Source organism: Carettochelys insculpta, chromosome 6, assembly GCF_033958435.1.
Source record: "Carettochelys insculpta isolate YL-2023 chromosome 6, ASM3395843v1, whole genome shotgun sequence".
NCBI classification, from domain to species: domain Eukaryota; kingdom Metazoa; phylum Chordata; order Testudines; family Carettochelyidae; genus Carettochelys; species Carettochelys insculpta.
Genome location: NC_134142.1, coordinates 47,370,346 through 47,392,275, shown reverse-complemented (window position 1 = coordinate 47,392,275; position 21,930 = coordinate 47,370,346). Strand labels below are relative to the sequence as shown.

Here is a 21,930-nt window from a genome sequence, read left to right as displayed (position 1 = left end):
GTTTTGTACTTTTTTCTTTAACTCATTTCTTAATTGTTAATAGAATTTCAGATTGCACTAGCAAATTTTTTTCTGCTAGGAAGCTTCACACTTAAATAGTCATCAATACTGCAAAAGACAAGTCCAAAACTTTCTTATCACTCTTACTAAGAGAACAGCACAAACTCATACAAAAAGTTGATAGGCAAATAACCTGAGCTGAATTTGGAACTGACATATCCATGTCCCATCTACTGAACTTCCACATTATCCATTAGCCCAGCTCTCTGGCATTCCGGAGTTGTGGAGTGCTGGAGCCATGCTGTCCAGATGCCCAGTGCTCCAGATCCAAGGGAAGGCTTGGGGCACTGGTTTGGAACAGGGATAACTAGCGAGAGTAGGAGCTGGACTCTGGTGGGCAAGGGTGTGGCCTCAGGTGGTAGGGATATGGCCAGAAGGCTGGCTTCTCCAAGCTACCACCCAGGACACCAGGCCTCAGGAGCTATTGTCAATGGCCCACCATCTCTAAATAAATCAGAAAAATTCTAATTACTAGATAGACAATTCAGGTTTTTAATCACCAGTGATAAACATACTGAGAGAAAACTGTTATGGTACTGTATTGGGAAACCACATCCTCCCTAGTTTATACCCATCTCTCTCAGCCTCAGTGTTTTGATCACAGTGTAGTAAGTGAAGGCTGATAACCACATCCCCAATTTGCTGTCATGCTCAGAGAACCGTTTCTAATGTGCCCTTCTGTTTACGAGACAAGTGGCAAAAAGCACAAAGGACAAAAGCACTCATACTGGGCCCAGATCTACAACCAAATCTTCCATCGGCCCTTTGGAAGGCTTGCAGTAGCAATTCAGCTTTATTTAAAGCTTTGCCTAAGCAAAGACTTGGGGTTTGGTGGCACAGCATACACAGGCCAGCCCAGGGTGAGAGAGAAGTAATTCTCTGAATCTGTATTCAGTGGCAGAGGAATGATGAAACCATCAGCCTGATGACTGCCTGAATTATAACAGCCATGCTCAGCACTACGTGGCGATGTCTGCACAGTAGTCTCACTTGAAAATAATCCATTCTGGAATAGCTATTCCGAAACAGCTTATTCCAAAATAACACAGCTATGCACGAGAATGAATTTTGAAATAGCACCCAACTATGTTGAAACAGCACGTCTGGACGTATAGTCCCATTAAACGCCATTATGGATTATTTCAAAATAGTGCTATTCTGTGTCTTAACAACACCTAGATATAGTCCAAATCCACCTATTGTAAATCTGTAGACACTATTCCCTGTAGCTGAGTCTACACTTGCAATCCTCTTTCGAAAAAGCATGCAAATAAAGGAAAATAAAAATGCAAGGGAGGCACTGATTCACAGCTCTGGCACTTCATTTGCATCTTCTTCTTTCAAAGGAAAGAAAGCAGGATGGATGGAGATCTTTCAAAAATGAACCCCATCTTTGAAAGAATCCTTCTTCCTGAAACAAAATAGGAAAAAGGGTTCTTTCAAAGATGGGGTTTACTTTCGAAAGAGCCCCGTCTACACTGCTTTTTTTCTCTCAAAAGAATTAAAGAATATGCACCAAATATGTAAATCAGTGCCTTATTTGCATTTTTTATTTCCTTCATTTGCATGCCTCTTTTGAAAGAGGAATGCACGTGTAGACACAGCTTGTGTTACTGTAAGGCTGTGTAAGCAGAACTAACTATAAGTTGCAGTAAAATATTCCTTTTCACTCCATTAAATGATGTAAAATAAACACTCTTCCCCAGATATTTGCAAGACCTGAGGGATCTGTACAGTTATTATGAAATGGTGTTGCTCTAATAAACTTCTGTTAATTTGGAGTGTGAATTTCAGGCATTAGCTAATCATATGAAATGCATGGGGGAAAATGACATATTTTAAATAACATATTATCAAGGCCCTTTCAGGGACAAAATCAACAGGTGTAAAACTTAATTGACTATATGGAGACAATTCCCCAAAAGAAAGGAAAAAAAGTGGCTAAAGATACATAAGGGAATGAATTTCTTCAAAGACCTGAAAGTAATTTATAGATATGCTGGGATCCTATCCCTACTGTACACGTAAAAGAAAAAATGTAAAAAGGAATTTTAAATTATTTATCTTCTCTTTATTAAATAAAAAACTGGACCCAGGTTCCCCATGATAGGGCAATTTTGTTCCAGCCTGGAGTTACAAAGCTGCTTTAGAGCTCTTGCACTATGGTTACAAGTGCTCGTACAGTACAGGTAACATTTGTGAAAGCTACTGTGATACCGTTACATCTAAATGTCACTGCTAGCCTAAAGAGGAAATTATATTCTGAAAATCATGTAGCTAGTCATTCATAGACAGAACCGATATCTGCTTCTATTAGTACCAAAACAGAAGTCTGAACTAAATAGCAATTTATTTGGCACTGAAAGACAAACAAGAGTAAGATCCAAAGAATGAATCACAAGCAGTGCTTTTTTCTAGAAAAAAAATGTGGCAGAACTCAAGCCCCAATGGAGCAAGTTATTAAGGAATTCATCTGCAAACATCTGAAAGAAAATAAGGTTATAGGTAACAGCCAGAATGGATTTGTAAAGAATAAATCATGCCAAACCAATCTGATAGCCTTCTTTGATAGGATAACAAGCCTTGTAGATAAGGAAGAAGTGGTGGACCTCGTATACCTAGACTTTAGTAAGGCATTTGATATGATCTTGAATGATCTTCTTATCCATAATCTGGGCAAATACAACATAGATGGGGCTCCAAGGCACAAGAAGTTATTCTTCTGCTCTACTCTGCACTAATTAGGTCTCAATTGGAGTACTGTGTCCAGTTTGGGGCACTACATTTCAAGAAAGATATGGAGGATTTGGAGAAGGTCCTGAGAAGAGCAACAAGAATGATTACAGGTCTAGAGAACATAAGCTATGAGAGAAAACAGAAAAAATTGGTCTTGTTTAGTTTAGAAAAGAGAAGACTTAGAAGTGACATGACAGTAGCTTACAAGTACCTAAAAGTCTTTTACAAGGAGGAGAGAGAAAAACAAGCAGCTTAAACTGAAGCAAGGTAGGTTTAGGTTGGACAGTAGGAAAAACTTCCTAAGTTATCAGAGAGGTTTAACATTGGGATAAACTGCCTAGGGAAGCTGTGGAATCTCCATCATTGGACACATTTAAGAGTGGGTTAGATAGACATGTACCAGGGATGGCCTAGACCCATAGTCAGCAACCTTTCCAAGGTAGGATGCCGAAATTTGACCTTTGATGTTTACATATGGTCCAAGTGCTGGTAATATTTTAAAAGTCACTAAAACTGTGTCTACACGTGCACGCTACTTCGAAGTAGCGGCACTAACTTCGACGTTAGGCGGCGAGACGTCGAAGTCGCTAACCCCATGAGGAGATAGAAATAGCGCCCTACTTCGACGTTCAACGTCGAAGTAGGGACAGTGTAGACAATCCGCGTCCCGCAACGTCGAAATTGCCGGGTCCTCCATGGCGGCCATCAGCTGGGGGGTTGAGAGACGCTATCTCCAGCCCCTCAGCTCACTGGTGGCCGTGTGGAGCGGCCCCTTAAAGGTCCCCTCCCCCTCCCTGCCTCTGCAGGAAGCTGAGTCAACGTGTAGGCTGCAGCCTGCACACGTGGGCAGCCTGCAAAACCCTCAGGCACCCACCCAGCGGCGATGGCGAGCCAGCAGCCCCCCCAGCGGAGCCCCCCCAAGGGGAGCCAGGGCAGCCAGCCCAGCCAGAGGGCCAGCCAGTCTGGAAAGTGGCAGCGGGGCCCCTCCTGGACGGAGGCCGAGCTGCGGGACCTGCTGGGGCTCTGGAGCGAGGAGGAGGTGCTCCAGGTAATGGGGAGCAAGAGGCGGAATGCGGATGCGTTCGCTCGGCTGGCTGATGGCCTGGCTGCCCGGGGTCACCCTGCCCGCACTCCTGATCATGTGAGGAGTAAGGTGAAGGAGCTGCGGCAGGGTTATGCCCGGGCCCGGGATGCGGCCAGCCGATCTGGGGCCGCCCCCGTCACTTGCCCCTTTTACAGGGAGCTCAGGGACATCCTGGGCTCCCGGCACACCTCCTCCCCTCCAGCCACCCTTGACACCTCGGCTGACGAGCCCCAGCAGGCCCTGCAGCCGGAGTCCGCCCTGGAGGCAAGCCCCGCACCCCGGGGGCCCCCCCCGGAGGCCATCCCCGGGACATAGCGGCAGGAGAATGAGGAGGAGGAGGAGAGGGGCTCCTCCTCCGCAGAATCCAGCCCGCAGATCCTCCTCCTGCCATCCCGGAGCAGCAGCAGGGCCTCCAACCCCCAGGGATCTCCAGACCGTGGGAGCGGACCCACAGGTAGGTACCCCTCTCTGGTGGACACCCCTGGGCTTGAGGGGCACGGGTAACAGATGTGTCCAGGGCCCCCCACACGCTCACATGGCCATGGCCCCAAGGACACCAGGGCCATGGCCCTCACAGCACTGCAGCCATCAGCCCCTGCCCCCCCCGCACCCCGCATGAGTGCCATGCCCCATCCCCAGGCCAGGGGGGAGCGGAACCTCGAGGGGCCCCCGGGCGGAGGGGGTGGGACACCCCGCAGCAGCAGCATGTGATGGAGTGGGGGGAGTGCCAAAGGGAGACTCAGGCTACATATGAGCCACAAGAGCCGAAGAGCTCCCAGGACCAAAGGGGGATCCTGGCGCTACAGCTGGCAGGTGACACCTCTGCCCTGAACAAACAGGAGGGAGGAGCCGAGCTGGCTTGGAATTGGGGGGCGAGGGCGGGGGCCACAGGTAGAGGCTAGGGGAAGGGAGAGCTGGTAGGCAGCCAGCCTGAGGAGGGGGAAAGCTGCATCTCAGAGGGGCCCCCCTTGGGGTCTTCTCCCCACAACGGGTTGGAAGGACCGTCTCTTCCGACAGCTGGTGCTGTCACTCCTGCCAGAAACTGGCCATCTGTGGCCTAAGAAACCTCTCCTGCTGTCAGACCCTGCGGGGTGAAGTGAGAGTCGCTCCCACCAGGGGACGGGGTGCAGGGCTTGGGGGACCCCTGAACCCCATCCATCACAGCAGCATCTCCCGGGGACGGGGATGGGGAACCTGCAGCACAGGGCGGGGGGGACAGAGGCCACGGCTCGGGGCCCACACTAACGCCTGTCTCCATTCTTCTTTCCCCCCTCCTCTCCTGTGTCCTGCACCTGCACCTGCACCATCAGAAGGACCGGAAGAGAGCGCCGGCGAGGCCTCAGTTGTCCCGGAGAGCCCTCCGGGACCATCGCTCCAGGGCAGCCCCTCGGCTGAGGAACGACCGGCCCCGCGGAGGGCTAGATGGCGGACCCCGCGCCTACTACCGCCAACAGCGACGGACCCCCAGCTGCTGGCCATCCTCCGCCGGCAGCTGGAGGTCTTGGAGCAGCACCTCCAGCTGCAGGAGCGGGCGCTGGCCTGGCACCAGGAGACATGGGGGGCCTATATGCAGACATTTAACTGGCTCGTGGACTACCTGGCCCCCCATGCTGCGCCAGCTGAGCCATCGCCCGCCCTGCCCGCTCCCGCAGCCCCACCACCAGCTGCTCCGGCCGTCGCCAGCCTGTCCGCCGTCGCCCCACCACCCACCTGCGAGGGCCAGAGCGCCGAGGGACCCCTGGAGCCACCTGACACTCGCCGGCCCCCCATACCTTCCAGTCCAGCCCGCTCCCACCCAGCCACGGACCAGGCTGCAAGCGCGGCGGGGCTCCCGGCCGGGCACGCCCAGTGCCGGGCTATCGGGGCGAGGGGCCCGTGGCGAGGGGCCCGGGACGTGGACCCCCCCTTGTATATAGTTGGACCCTGTTTTTTTGGTGCCCCCGTTTGCCCCGTCCCCACCATGTAAATAGTTCTCCCCTTTCTCCTCTCTGGTTTTCTTTTTATTATGTATGCCACACAGTTGTTTCTTTGGTTTGTTTTATTTGTGTACATATTGCTTTGGTTGAACGTTTGTACTTAGTTTTCTGTTTGTGCTTCACATATTTATTTACACCCCAAAAAAAAGGTTCTGCCAGAAAAAAAAAAATTTACATTCAGCCACAAGTTCGTGCTGTCATTTGACCAGGACAAGTGGGGGGGGGGGGGGGCGGTGGGGTGCTCCATGGTGTGGGCGTTGGGGCAGGAGTGAGGGAGGAAGGGGCGGGCAGTAGGGGGCCTGGACAGAGTTCACCCCGCGGCCTGTTGGTCGAAGTAGGCCCGCAGGGCCTCCCGGACCCGGGTCCCCTTGGGGTCCACCTGCCGACTGGGGGCAGCAGGTGGCTGCACGTGTGCCCTGCCGGCCTCCGCGGCCCAGCCCTGCAGAAAGGTCTCCCCCTTGCTCTCCACGAGGTTGTGCAGGGCGCAGCAGGCACCCACAATCTGGGGGATGTTGTTGGGGCCCACATCCAGGCGGGTCAGGAGACATCTCCAGCGTCCCTTCAGGCGGCCAAATGAGCGCTCCACCACCTGGCGCACACGGTTCAGGCGCTCGTTGAAGCGCTCCTGGCTAGCGGAGAGATGGCCCGTGTAGGGGTGCATGAGCCACGGCCAGAGGGGGTATGCCGCATCTGCGATGACGCAGAAGGGCATGGTGGTGTCCCCCAGAGGGATCTCCCGCTGGGGGATGTAGGTCCCCGCCTCCAGCCGGCGGCACAGGCTCGAGTTCCGAAAAACCCGGGCGTCGTGGGTGCTGCCAGGCCAGCCCACGTAAATGTCCTGGAAACGTCCCCGGCTGTCCACCAAGGCCTGCAGGACGACAGAATGGTAGCCCTTCCGATTGAGGTATCGTCCTCCACTGTGATGCGGGGCGCGGATGGGGATGTGAGTCCCATCCAGAGCCCCGAAGCAGTTGGGGAAGCCCAGGGTGCCAAAGGCGGCGACAGTGGCATGTGGGTCCCCCAGCCTCACGAGCCTGTGCAGGAGCATGGCGTTGATGGCACGCACGACCTGCAGAGAAAGCACATGGGACAGCCCCAATGAGGGGTGAGCAGGGTGTGCGTGGCCCTGCCCTGCTCTGGCCCCCCTGCGGGTTCTCTTACCTCCATGAAGACAGCCCCGACGGTGGGCTTTCCGACACCAAACTGCTGCCCCACGGATCGGTAGCTGTCCTGAGTGGCCAGCTTCCAGACAGCGATGCCGACCCGTTTCTCCACAGGGAGGGCACGCCGCATGGCAGTGTCCCAGTGCCTGAGTGCGGGGGTGAGCCACTGGCACAGCTCCAGGAATGTCTGCCGGCTCATCCTGAAGTTCCTGAGCCAGTGGTCGTCGTCCCACTCCCCAAGCACCAGCCGCTCCCACCAGTCAGTGCTGGTGGGGTAGCTCCACAGCCGCCGGCGTGTGAGGCGGGGGGTGGAGCGGGGTGCTGCAGGGGTAGGGGTTGAGCCCTGCTGCCCTGGGGGCATCTCCTCCCCTGGGGCAAGGAGGTGCTCAGCTGCCTCCCACATGGCATGGGTCAGGGCAAGCCCTGCTCCTGCCGGGAGGGCTGGGTGGACCTCTAGCTGCTGCTGCTGCTGCTGGGGGTCCATGACTGCGGCGCCCGGGGTCTGTGTGCCTATGGCTCCTCAGACCGCATGCTGTGCAGGCTGAGTGTACGTGGGAGGGGCCCTTTAAGGGAGCGGCTAGCTGTTGCCCCGGAAGCGCTAGTCTGCCCGTTGACCCTGTCTGCAGCTGTGCCTGGCATCCCTATTTCGATGTGTGCTACTTTGACGTGTAGACGTTCCCTCGCTGCGCCTATTTCGATGTTGGGCTGAGCAACGTCGAAGTTGAACATCGACGTTGCCGGCCCTGGAGGACGTGTAGACGCTATTCATCGAAATAGGCTATTTCGATGTCGCAACATTGAAATAAGCTACTTCGATGTAGGCTTCACGTGTAGACGTAGCCTAAAAGTCCTACTTACAACTGCTTCATTAATAAATAAAATAAGATACAATGCTTTATTGTTTTGGACTTTAAATCCCTGTCCAGTCAGGTTTTTTAAATATCTAAAAATGTCTGGGATTTTAAGAGAGGTCAAACCTCTTCTATCACGGATTCTCTGGCCCCAGCCCCACATTTCTCCCTGCTTCAGCCCCTCCCTGGTCCCGGCCCCAGCCCAAACATGCACCTAAGGTGAGGCTGGGGGCTGGCAGCAATATCCCAGCAGGGAAGCAGGTGGAGCTGCATTTTAAAAATGGAGGCAGCAGGAAAAAAAGCCATCATGTACTGTATTACATGATCAGCTTCTTCCTGACTCAAAGTCAAATGTCGTATGCTTAAGGTTTTTTTTCCTAATGAGAACCCTAATGCTGTTTCAACATTTATGCATGACAGCTTGGCGATGTTAGCTAAACCTACTGCATTTTTTAAAATAGTCAATTAAGCCTATTACTAATTCCAGTAAGTACATTAGTATTACATTATTGCAACATCTTGTGTGATACTTAAGTTTATGATCAGTATTCTGATAAAATCCTGGAGTTTCCACTATGATCTACAGTTGATGCTCAGGTCTTTTGGGATTTTTGATGATGACCTGCCAGTCACTGCGTTATTGTACTGACTTAACAGTCCTCCAACAATCATCTATTTAGTCATTATCCCAGCTTACCAAAGATACATGAAACGGGGTCACATGAAAAGTTTCTGTGGGGCACTATTAGACGTCTGCTTCTGACAATAGGCATACACTTCTGTCAACTATGATGGTACTTTTCATATGCAGCCTGGAATATTAAGTAGTCTTCTGCTCAGGTTGTGAAAGTTTCTAACTGAAATATGCTTGGGGTACTCAAACTGCATTGGAACTGCATGCAAAATTGTCACAGTAATTCAACATCCTATTTACACAGTCTAGTCAACTCACCTTCCTAGGCATGATGCTAAAGAAAAAAATACATTTATCAAAAATATTATTCCCCCTCCCCCACGTGTGTGGGTGAGTAGAGTTTTCCACGTCTATATTTAAGTATTTATTTTACACAAAAGCAATTTGGCTTCATCTTTACATATCATTTCTCATTTAACGTACAAACATTTGCCTTGACAGCCTGGTTTGTACCACAGTAAAGTTACGTGGAACTTGGCTAATGGCTCACCCAAATCCCCCTTTTTTATTTTTTTGGTCATTTTTCATTGATAATGTCTTCATTTACTTTCTCTCAGTAGTTACACTTCAGGTTCCTATATATGTTTTTATTGACAAGATACTTTCAGCACTGTTCCTTTCCTAGTATGCTCTAATTAAATTCTTAAGAATTTGTTTAAACCTATCTTTAAAATGGGGTCTGTTTCTCAGACCAGTTAGCTGTGCAATTCCATGCTTAAAATTGCAAGTTTAATTTGTGCCTGCCCTCTACCACAAATGCATGTGCCAATTACTAAGCAGGCCATATGTGAACAATTACTTAATTTCCTTTCACTATCACAAAAATTTCACGTGCCTCAGTTCTGCATGCAGCAGACAGGGATTTTAATATTTCCTTTCTCTCAGCCTTTCTTCAGATAACAAGCTTTTCAGGACACAAAATGTCTCTCATTAGGTATACGTACAACACCTAGCAAGACTGGGATCTGATCTTTCTAGTAGTAGTAGTAGCATCCTTCAGTCTACGTAGACTATGGATCGCGCCCTTCGTAGTTCCGTTTGGCATCCTCATTTGCAGCGTCAGCTGTGACTGTGAAGACCCACATGACAGTGACAGTCCTTGCTGCATCTGTTGCATATGTAATGGATGTCTGGCAGGTCCTTGCTGTGCTTTCTGTGGCCTCGCTTCTCCTTTGCTAGCTGTGTGATCCTCAACTCACCCTTCTGAAGGCCCTTGTATAGTTCCTGCCTCCATCTGCTGCAATCGTCTGCCAGCTCCTCCCAGCTGTCTGGCTTGATGTCTTACTTCCCTGAGGTCTCTTTTGCAAACATCTTTGTAGCGCAGCTGGGGGCGTCCGGGAGGTCTTTTGCCAGAGGCTAGCTCACCATACAGGATGTCTTTTGGGATCCTTTCATCATTCATCCTGGTGTGTGCGCAGTATGAACTCCTCCATTCCTTCTCTACCTGACAAACAGAGCAGGATGCTCCAAAGCAGGGGAAGGAAGGAGGGAAATGGAATACCCATAGGGACACACATCTTGAAGAACCATTGTTACTGCACAGAGTGAGTAACTTCCTCTTCTTCTTCAAGTACTGTCCCTCTAGGGCTCCATTCTGGATGACCAGCAAGCAGTAGTTGCAGAATGGAGGTGGGTTTGGAGATCAGTCACTACCCCAGTAGACAATACAGCTTGGCCTGTTTGAATAGAAGAAGCAAAGTTAGACAACAGACCATAGTGCCAGATGAACGTGTTACTGAAGACCACATGGCTGCCTTACAAATGTCCATGAGAGGTATTCTTGAGAAAGGCAGTAGTGGAAGACATGGCCCGGTTTGAGGGGGCTGTGACAGTACCCAGTAACTCTCTATGTTGAAAAGCATAACAAGTGTGGATGCATGAAGAAACCCACCTCAAAAGTCTTTGAGATGAAACAGCAGGCCTTTGGACAGTTCCACAAAGGATAGGAAAAGCTGGGGAGACTTGTGCCACGGCTTCATGTGGTCAAGTGAATACCATGCAACATGTGGAGGATCAGAATGTGGCTTCAGGAAAAATGCAGGTAGGTAGATCAGCTTGTTGATGTGAAACAGTGATGGAACCTCGGGTAAGAACGTAGGGTGAGGTCGCAAGGTATCGCTCTCTTTGGTAAAAACAGTTGGGGGGGGGCCCTCCATCATTAGGTTGGCCAACTCATCAGCCTGCTGGCCAACGTGGTTGCCATTAGGAATGAAACCTTCATAAATAGGTGAAGCCAGGAACGTGCCACCAGGGGCTCAAAGGGCAGTTTCATAAAGCAGTGAAGCACATGATTAAGGTCCCATATGGGAACTTAGGGGGGCAAACCAACAGGAATGTGTTCTGAAGGCCAGTTCAGAAATGCTTGGTAATAGGATGGGCTAGGAACAAAGGACCCTCTTGAGGCTGGTGAAAAGCTGCAATGGCCGCAGCGTGCATCTGAACCATGCTGAGGATAAGGCCTGACTTGTGCAGGTACAGGAGGTAGTCGAGACGGACAGGAAAGGGCCTGGTATGAGGAGGCACAGAGTGGTGGGAGTCCATCCAGTGGGAAAACTGCCACTCAAAGGTAAAATTTGCACGTCGATTCCCAACTGCTGTTGATGAGAATTTTCCTTATTCCCTCAGGGCAAGAAGTTTCAGCATGGTGGAGCCACAAAGGAGCCAAGTGTGGAGGTGAAGCTTGAGGGGATCAGGATGCTGAATACGGCTGAAGTCCTGAAACAGAAGGTTGTGGCGAGGAGGACCTGTTACTGAAATCCAAAAGAGGTAAGAGTACCAAGTCTGTCCAGGCTAGGCTGGGGCTACTAGAATAACGAGAGCTTGGCCTTGTCTGACCTCGAGTAGCACCCTGTGGAGAAGTGGTGTGGGTGGAAACGCATACATGTGTGGAGCATTCCATGTGATGGTGAAGGCGTCCCTGAAAGAGTGCTTGCTGAGCCCAGCCCTGGAACAGTATCAGTGACACTTCCTGTTATGTCTGGTGGGGAACAGGTCTACATGAGGAAACACCTGACTGAGGACTGCCGTGTAGAGCTCCCATTCGTGATGGTCTGTGAATGTATGACTGAGGGCATTGGCTATGACATTGAGAACTCTGAGGAGATATGTAGCCATGGGATTGATCTGGTGTTGGGTGCACCACATCCAGAGTTTATGACCTCCGTGCTGAGGGAAGATGAAGGGACCCCCACCGGTGGGTGATGTAACACATGCAGGTGGTATTGTTAGTAAGAATATTGACTGATTTGTTGGTTAGAAGGCACCAGAAGCATTTACAGGTGTAGTGGGCTGGTCAAAGTTCCAACAGATTGCTGTGGTGAGTGTGTTCAGTGAACGACCATCTGCCTTGTACTGTGTGACAACCAAGGTGTGCTCCCCAAGCAAGGAGAGAGGTATCTGTGGTGAGAGTGACTGATAGTAGTGGTTGGTGAAATGGGACACTGGCAAGAACGTTGTTTGGACATGTCCACCACTGGAGAGAGGTGAGAACAGCCAGAGGAATTGCCACGAACTTGGAGACTGGGGGCCTGGCCGGGGTATAGCATGAGGTCAACCACATCTGAAGGCAGCACACGTGAAGCCTGGCTAGCTTGCCACGTGAGTGGTGGCAACCACGTGGCCCAGTAACATAAGGCAGGTGCATACCATGGTGGCAGGAGACACATGTGCTGTTTGAATGAGGTTGCACAGAGTATGAAATCTTTGAACAGATAGGGATGCCATGGCTGTGATGGTGGTCTATGTATGCTCTTTTAAATTGCAGAGCTTGAGTGGGATGAACTGTGGGCTTTGCGTAGTTGATACGCAAGCCCAGAGTGAATAGAAGGTGCACCACATGTGAGGTACATCACATGTCATGCTTTGGGAAGTGATGTCCCTTTAGGAGGCAGTCATCTAGGTAAGGGAAGATCATGACCCCTTGAAGACGAAGGTCAGCGGCCACGACCGCCAGGGTTTTGGAAAACACCCATGGTGCTGTGGAAACCAAGAGGACCCAATACTGACAGTGAGAGCAACCCACCTTAAACAAAGAAAACGTCCGTGTGCCGGATGGATGGTGGTATGGAAATACGCATCCTGTAGGTCGAGGACTGAGACCCAGTCATTCTTGTCCAGGGCCAGAATAATGGTAGCATGAGACACAATCCTGAAACATCTGTAAAGGACGTACTTGTTGAGTTGTTTGAGATCTAAAATTGGTCTCCATCCCACACTCTTTTCCTGAGTGAGGAAGTAAGTGGAATAAAACTCCCTGCCCTGGAATTCCTTGGGAGCAGGCTCAACCACCCCCAAACTGAGGAGATGCTGGACCTCCTGGTCAAGACGACTCTCATAAGAGGGGTCCCTGAAGAGGGATGGGGCTGGGGGGCAGGTAAGGTGTGTGGAGGTGAAAGGAATGGAGTATCCTTTTTTCCACCAGCTCCAAGACCCAACTGTCCTTGGTGATGGACTGCCACTGATGCAGAAAGAGGCAGAGATGGTGGCGAAATGGTTCAACAGTGCCCTGTTAGAATCAATGGATCAGATCCTCGACCAAACCCTCTAAATTGATATACTGGAGGCTGAGCGTGGGATGCTGAGGGTTGCTGGCTCTGAGGTTGCCTGCCTGAGCAATAGCACTGCAGCCTGTGCCTTTGGCGTTATTGCTAGGACCAGGACTGTTGCTGAGACTGTTGATACTTGTCCCAAGGGCACTGACACAGAGTACTGAGACCATTTAGTCGGGGCTGTGTACATGCCTAAGGTCTGCAACATTGCTCTGGAGTCCTTCACTGAGTGAAGGACCTCATCCGTTTGGTTGGAAAATAAGTGTTGGCAGTCGAATGGAAAGTCCTCGACCTAGCGTTGGAGTTCTTTTGGCACCCCTGAGGGAGTAAGCCAGGAATATGGCACATAACTATCACCGATGTGGTGACACATGCCACCGTGTCAGCGATATCCATAGCTGACTGCACAGACATGCTGGCAATGGTGTGGGCCTCCTTGATAATGGCAGACAGTGTCTTGTGCTGGTGTTCTGGTAGAGGCAGGACAAGTGCCTGCAACCTCGAGTAGTTGTGGAAGTCATAATCAGCCAGCATGGCCATGAATTGGTGGCTTGGAGTAGCAGTGTGCCAGATGACTACACTTTGCGGCCCATGATGTCCCATTTTTTTTTTTTTACTGTTCTTACCTTGGGGCATGGACCTAAATCATTTGTTTTGTTTCAGAGCACATCCACTACCAAAGAGTTGGAAGATGGATGGGTGAAGAACCCAACATCCTTGTGTGCAACAAAATATTTCTTATCCATCCATTTGTTATTGGGGGTGATAGACATTGGAGTTTGCCACAGGGTCGTAGTTGGGACCATGATGGCCTCATCCAACCCACCCTTAAGGACAATGGGGGTTGTATCATATGTAGTAGTCTATATTGTTTTACTGGGAACTCATGGGTGTCCTTACCCCAGGACTGTGCCACCTGGGGGAAGAGGTCTTGGAACGATTTAGCATTGTTGGTGGAAGGATGTGACATGATGCATCGTCCGGCGATGAAAGGGATGAGTGCAAAGGGGAGGCCCCCGCCCCTTCAGAGAAAGATCCTTCAGTGCCAGGGTGCTTCGATAGAGGAACTGCGCCGTAGAGGGTCACAGTGACAGCAGGTACAACTCCAGTGCTGAAGATGGTGCCAACTGTGTACACCAGTGCTGCACTCGTTTGGACCACGAGGCCCACTCTTGCTCTGGCTGGGAGTAATGATGGGGAAACCACAGAGGAGGAGCATGGTACAGTCCAGTGGCCAGAACTGGTAAAGAATCCTGCCACAGATGAACAGGGCCAAGATGCAGAGATAAGATGACACTGGCACTGTCAGATCTGGCACTCAGTGTTGGTGGTCTAACCTGCAAGGCAAACGGTGATGCCAAATGGTGGGATCAGCACGGTGAAGCCAGCAGCCAAGGTGACGAGCGGTGCCAGTGAGATAATGCTGACACAAGTCGGTGATTGGCTGGCACCAACATCGGCTCATTGAGTCCCCCAGTGCCAATCCCTGTGGCAAAGAGGGTGTCAACGACGCCCCGTGCTTGTGGTGGTGCCATGCTGTCTCCCTTGGGTGATTGGAAGTAGGAGGAGTGTTTACTCTGGATTTGCACAAGGCACTTAGTTGCAGGGAGTGTGAATGGTGCTGCTTTCTAAAAGGTGCAGTGGTAGGCGCAGACACTGGCATGGTCCACTTCGTCTTGGCTGACAGAGGGTTTGCGGGTGCCGAGCGCGTTGCCAGTGCTGCTGGTGCCAAAGAAGTTGACACTGCAGGTTTTCGTTTCAGTTCTGAATGCATCCGTTTTGGCGGTGCTGGAAGGGACAGTGCTGGGGAGCCCAGGACAGCTCCACCTTCTAGTGCAGCTCGTACAGACAGTGCTGGAGGCCAGGAATGGGCTGCAGAGGGACCCGGATCAACTGCAGGAGACCCGTTAGAGGCTAGGGAATATTTGGGGTCCTCACCCTTGGCTGCAGATTTAGCTGCTGGCACATCCGGAGCTGGCGGCTATAAATACTTCTCATATAGGAAAATCTTGAGCCAATTAGCTCAGTCATTTCGGGCTCTCACCTTGGGACTCCAGCAACGTACACACAATTGCGTCTGGCGGCATTCACTGAGGCACATGATACATGACGCATGGCCATCTGAGATGGGCATCGTGTCGTTACAAGTGGCGCACCGCTTAAATTCGGGGGAGCCCGGTATGGCAGTGACGCAGACGAAATTTAAATACAAACTATTTAAAAAAAAATAGAACAAGGACAGAGAACTTGGACTAAAGTAACAACTAAGAACACTAACAAAAAGACTAACTAAACTTTGGTTTCTTTACAGAGAGTAGCAAAACTCTGTCTGCAGCCGAGGAGGGGAGGAGAACTGAGGAGCCTATACCGTGTGCGCACAAGAAAGCACAAGGCACTTCTTCACATGCATGACACAGGAAACTACAGCTACAGAAGAATCTCCAAGCACCAATGTGAGGATGCATCGACACCCAGAATGGAGCACCCACGGGGATACTACTTGAAGAACTGATGATTTCATTGTTTACGCTGGATGGGCATTTAAAAAAAAAAAAAAAATCAGTTCCGCTACAGATTTAACAGTTTTGTCTGCTGTTTTCCTGAACCTCTTCCTTGACTTAGGAGACTTAAGTTCCACTTCTTTGGATTCAGTACTGAGAAGTTCTTTAAAAAGTCTTAAATTTTATTCTGATGGCTTCTTTCATTCTGGATTAACTCTCAGAAATTCCCAGCTACAGCCTGTGGCCACATCCTCTTTTGCTGCTGTATCCCAGTAGTACCTACACTAGGCTGACCATCATCCACTCACACAGGAAAACACTCTGTCCCCAAAATATTAGTAACTTTGCAACAAGACCAATTCCTTAGACTTTTCAAGTACTACCCCAAAAATATCCCTATAAGTAATAAGACTGAATCCTGTTCCATCCTCCCTTCGCTGAAAAAGAAACCTGACACTCATGGACCCTACTCATATTTCATAGTGCATTAATCTTTATGAATAATCATCTCAGTATTTCCATATAAATGGGATTATCCCACTGGGAAGTCACACATACTATCCCAGTTTTTGGGACATGGCTCTGTCATTTTTACGAAAACTGGAACCACCAGAACGAGCCACTCAGCAGCAATGCTGGTAAAATCTCAGCAAGGTGGGTGGGCCCAAACACACCTCAGAGATAACTTCCAGGTCTGTCACACAATAACGGTGCTTCTTAACTCTTCATGAAACCTCCCAGTTAGCTTCCCTACCAAGCTAAACTTCCTGCCATGCAGCATCAGAGAATGGCACTTCTGTGGTTAACGAGACTACAGCAGAGGTGGGCAAGGAGCAATCCAGGACAGACACGGTTTGCCAAGACACCAGAGGTGTTATTTACCTGTGCATCCACATGTACAGACAACGGCAGCCGTCCAAGTCTGCACCCCTTTCCACAGCTCTGATTGGCTGGAAACAACGAATGCAGCCAACAGGAGCTATAAGCAGCCACACCTGCTGTCCAGGTCAGCGATGCTGGTGCAGCTTATTTGTCTGTAGATGTGTCCACTTATTTTCCACCCCGATCTACAGACAAATAAGCTGCACCAGCATCACTCTGACCTGGACAGTAGCATCTGTGCTTCTACACTCCTCCTATTACACTATAGAAGGGCACCAGATTATGGTAGAATTATTCAGAGCAGGAGAAACAAAGGACTGTGGAAAGATGAGAGGCTGAGGGTAGTAGACAATGGGAGACAGAACTAGAGAGGAAAGAAGAAAAGAGAGGAGACAGGAAAGGAATGGTGGACAGAAGTACAGAAAATGAAGGAGGAATGTGCAGTAGTTGTTTTATCCAATGATCTCAAGTGCCCAAACCTTCTGAAACTGGTCTCACTAGCCCCTACTGTAACAACACAATCAACATATGGAACTTGTTCCCAGGGGATGTTGTGTAGAGCAAAACTACAACTGGGTTCAAAAAATTAGATAAGTTCATGGAGGATAGGGTCATAGATGGCACATACTCAGAACTGCAATCAATGCTCTAGACATCCCTGGGCTCTGACTGCCAGAAGCTGGAAGTGGGCAATAGGGGATGGATCACTCAGATTGCCCTGTTCTATTCATTCCCTCTGAAGCACCTGGCACTAGGCTAGAAATGTAACTGGTCTGATGCATAGTAACAGAGAGTAAGCCGTGCTAGTCTATACACTATCAAAACAAAAAGCAGTCAAGTATCACTTTAAAGACTAGCAAAATAGTTTATTAGGTGAGCTTTCGTGGGACAGAGCCACTTCTTCAGACCATAGCCAGACCAGAACAGACTCAATATTGAAGACACAGAGAACCAAAAACAGTAAGCAAGGAGGACAAATCAGAAAAAGATAATCAAGGTGAGCAAATCAGAGAGTGGAGGGGTCGGGGGGGAAGGTCAAGAATTAGACTGAGCCAAGTATGCAGATGAGCCCCTATAGTGACTCAGAAAGTTCCCATCACAATTTAAACCATGTGTTAATATAAAATGTGAATTTTATATTCAAACTCTGCACATTAACACATGGTTTGAATTGTGATGGGAACTTTCTGAGTCACTATAGGGGCTCATCTGCATACTTGGCTCAGTCTAATTCTTGACCTTCCCCCCCGACCCCTCCACTCTCTGATTTGCTCACCTTGATTATCTTTTTCTGATTTGTCCTCCTTGCTTACTGTTTTTGGTTCTCTGTGTCTTCAATATTGAGTCTGTTCTGGTCTGGCTATGGTCTGAAGAAGTGGCTCTGTCCCACGAAAGCTCACCTAATAAACTATTTTGCTCGTCTTTAAAGTGATACTTGACTGCTTTTTGTTTTGGTCTGATGCAGTATTCCTGTGTTTAATCTCTATGAACCTTCAACCAGAACAAGCGTCTGCCTAAGCCAGACTATTTTTTACATATAAAGAAAAACATTGCTTTAAAATGTAACATTTCCAGAGTCATATTTTTTCCCTACAAACTCATCTTTTACACTCAACATTTGACAGTTCATGTTTTACCAAAACCACTGCAGATCAGACAGCTGTCCTTTACTTGCTAAAGGCCTCTCAGGCAGTTCTTGATCAGTTCAAGTTTCAAATAGCTATATTCTGGACAAAGTAAAATTGTGTACATGAAGTTATTTGCAGTGGCATTGGCCCCAAGGCATTAGAGACAAAAGGTGGGTGAAGGAATATTTTTCTTTTTTGGACCACCTTCCGCTGGTGAGAGAGACAAGCTTTCAAGTCACACCTAAAGAAAAGCTCTGTATAGCTTGAAAATTTGTCTTTTTCATGTACTTTGTCCAAAGATACTATTTCACCCACCTTGTCCATATCAAGTTAGGCACTTATATCCCTAGATCGTCACTTGAACAAACAGTCTTATTTCAGAGGTGCTTGTATTTGTAGCTTCCACCAGCATCAGTGGCACTGCAGCTGCTAAGCACCTTTGTAGTTAGGTGCCCAACTCCAGGCATCTAAAATTTGAAAATTTTGGACCCTGTCAGAGTGTAGGTTAGTCCTTTGCACCTGCTGTTTTTCACCCATTAAGCTGTCCCTCTTTGTGACCAGAGGTCATGCAGTCTGCTTTGCAGAGGGGCTGGCTCAGCTGTACTCAGCCATCTGGAAGGGAATCAGCAACAATCACTTGTCAGAAGTACACTAGGGAGTACAGCTGATCTGAGATCTTCACAAAAAACCAAGAGAACTGTAGACAGACTTATAGATATGTTTTCTCACAGATCCCGGTGACCATGCTGGGTGGTTGTGAGGGGACTGTAACAGGGGGGAAAAAATCAAGCTTCCAGCAATACCGAGCAGTTTACACAAGTTCTTTTTTTAAGGCTAGCTTTCCAAGCAGAAAGATTACCTTACCCACCCCCGCTCCCAAAATCTGAGATCTTTTCCATTTTTATGTCCCACAAATTAGGCAGGCCCCGCAACTGTAGACTTTGCAAGTCCACAAAAGCCAGCTTGATTTTGAACTTCTATTTTCATCCAAAGATCTCAAATCAATCCATAAGACCATGAATTCATTTTTCCAACGCCTCTAGGAGGTAGATATTATTCTCATACTCATATGGCAGGGAGAAAAATTCAGAGCCTTTCCCAAAGCCACACAGGGCGTTGAGATACAGGTAAGAACAGAATGTTCCCTGCTAGTCACCACCTCCCTAATTTTATACTTTGAAAAAAATACAGAATTTTAACCAATCTTTCAGATTTGCAAATCTACAAAGTTGTATAATACTCTACATCCCTTTGCATTCAGGATATACTTGGATCCACTTCACCCATGTATAAAGGAGTCAAAACTTATAAAACCTGGCCATAGGGCCCTACCAAATTCACTGCCATGAAAAGCACAAACAGTGAAATCTGATCTCCTCCATGAAATCTGACCTTTTGTGTACCTTTACGCTATACTATACAGATTTCATGGAGAATACCAGTGTTTCACAAACTGAAATTCCTATCCATAAAAGGGATATGCAAAGTTACTGTACAGAAGTTGTGTTATTGCCACCCATACTTCTGATCTCCCTTCAGACCTAGATGGCTGGAGAGTGGCAGCGGCTGGCCATCTGCCCAGCCTTGAAGACAGTGCCCCACTAGCAGCAGCACAGAACTAAGAATGTGAATCCATAACTCCCACACCTCAACCACCTGCCCTAGGTCACAGCCTCCTAAATTCAAACTCCCTTCCAGATCCTGCACTCCCTCCTGCCAGTGAATCCCCTACTCTGAACTCCTTCTGCATCCCAACATGGTCCTAGAACCCACACCAGGTCCATTAATATCATACAAAATCATGGCCTCTGCCCATTTGCCAAAAGTTTGGAGTAGACCCCCATTGAAAATTATTTGCCCACCTTTGTACTAGGCCATGACTCCTACTCAGAATTTTTAGTTTCTTAATTCTTTACAATCCTAATTAAAATTAAGACAGTGAAGCACATTTTCATTATTCTATATTTAGGCAATATTTCTGAATGATTTTTCTTCTATCTAACTTATTTGAACTTTCAAGTGGGGAACTATTGACTGCAAAAGAAAGATTGTTACTGTCACAATGTTACTCTAAACTGGGACAGTGGTCTTTTCTACACCTGTACCAACAGGTTCTGTAGCTACTGTGCAGATCTTAAATAAAATCAGAAATTCTATAGCTAGTTTATCCTTCTAAAAACCCAACACAATATATTGAAACTTTTAAACAGAGCTGTGTGAAATACATGAATACCATTCACATTTAATAGTGGGTCACTATTCTTCTGTTAAAATAAATGGTCACTTCTCACCTTAGTCGAATATTGTTTTTTCAAAACATTTCCATGCAGAATGAAGCCACAGAAATGCCTTCTGGCTAAAATTTACTGCACTCGTCTGACATACTAAGAACTTTAATGCAACAAATTTGACATCTCAAAATAAGTTTTCAAAAGCCCATTTCATTACAGAGAACACCTATAATTTCCAAAATAAATCACAGTATTTTTAACATGATTCATTTTAGAAACAGGACTTAATCCTAGAGTCCTTTCATACAGCTCTCTCTCAAATCCATAATTTTATGCTATCATCAGTAATCATTCTGTATGCTAGAGAATTTTGTACAAATGAATTTGTTCAAGCGCCTCTCTATCAATGTCCTTTTCCATGTATACGTCATAATCCAACTTCATCTCTTCTACCCACTGGCAGAGCAGTATATCCGTCTGAAACAATTAAAAACAGATACATAAATAACTCAGTTTTGAGCAACCAACTCGTGTTCTAGAATGGCATATATAAGTGAGAGGAGGAGAGAAAGACAATTTAGCCACTATTTCTGCAATCACCATTTTACCTAAGTAAGAAAAAGTAAGTGACTCAGTCAGTTGATCTATTTACTGAGATTTGGGTCTGACTGTGGAAAACATACTGATTTTTTTTTATCTGGAATGGTAGTCTCTTTGGATTAATGCTTACCGATAAATTATAAACATGACTTTGCCCTTCCAGTTTGTTCCCGGTAATATATTGATGAAAGCACGTTATACAACTTAAAATAGACAAAGCATAGGCTTGAATATACTGGAATAATTTGAGATCCTCAAAATTAGGGACTGGTGTGAATTAAGCATCACAAAAGCCCCGCGGGACAGAAACAATAGCCAAATTTTACAGCTGGGGAATCAAGGCACAGAGAAATCACAGTAACTTTTCCAAGGTCATGCAAATTAGTGGAAAAGCTGGGAAAAGATCTAAGGTCCTGATTCCCAGTTCTCTGTTCTAAGCATTTGCCCACACACTGTGCAGGCTGACTAGTAACCATTACAATGCACACTGACTCACTATACCACCACTTTCATAAAGAATAAAACAATTTGAAAAAGAAGAACCACAAACCTGTAGGTTTGAGAGAGATTCTTCAAGGCTCGGGACTGTAACTAATAACGAACCTTTTTTCCTCATATTATGACTGATAAATTCCCAGGCCCTGAAAAACATTTAAAATCCAAATATACTATTTAAATATCAAAACCAACCAGTGTTTAGAGAAACACATTCAATGCAAAACAAATTTAACACTTTGATAATTCAGTGACCACAAGTAGATTGCCTTGAATAATTTTGTCACTGGCTTGTTGCGAGGTCATGGATTACGTAGTGTACCTCTCTTAACTCTTCTAATGTACCTTGCCCATAACACACAACACCCTTACTGTTCCAATCTGGTGCCTAAGACACTGCCAGTTACACTAAAATCTGTTCTTTTGGGATAGTCAATAAACATCCACTCTAAACTAGGCTGAAACACCAGACAACTTATTTT

The 21,930-nt window shown here is 47.9% G+C and overlaps 1 protein-coding gene across 2 annotated transcripts in view; it reads right to left on the bottom strand.

The window, feature by feature from the left end:
* Positions 1–18,097: 18,097 nt before the first annotated feature.
* Positions 18,098–21,930, bottom strand: part of LOC142015344 (uncharacterized) — a 39,457-nt gene continuing 35,624 nt past the window's right edge. For both annotated transcript variants that reach the window (XM_074998819.1, XM_074998820.1), the window contains exons 7-8: positions 21,504–21,594; positions 18,098–20,830 (exon numbers count right to left, since the gene is read on the bottom strand). In XM_074998819.1, coding sequence (XP_074854920.1) covers positions 20,714–20,830; positions 21,504–21,594 — 208 coding nt within the window. In that variant the 3' untranslated portion in view covers positions 18,098–20,713. The remainder of the gene's footprint in view (positions 20,831–21,503; positions 21,595–21,930) is intronic.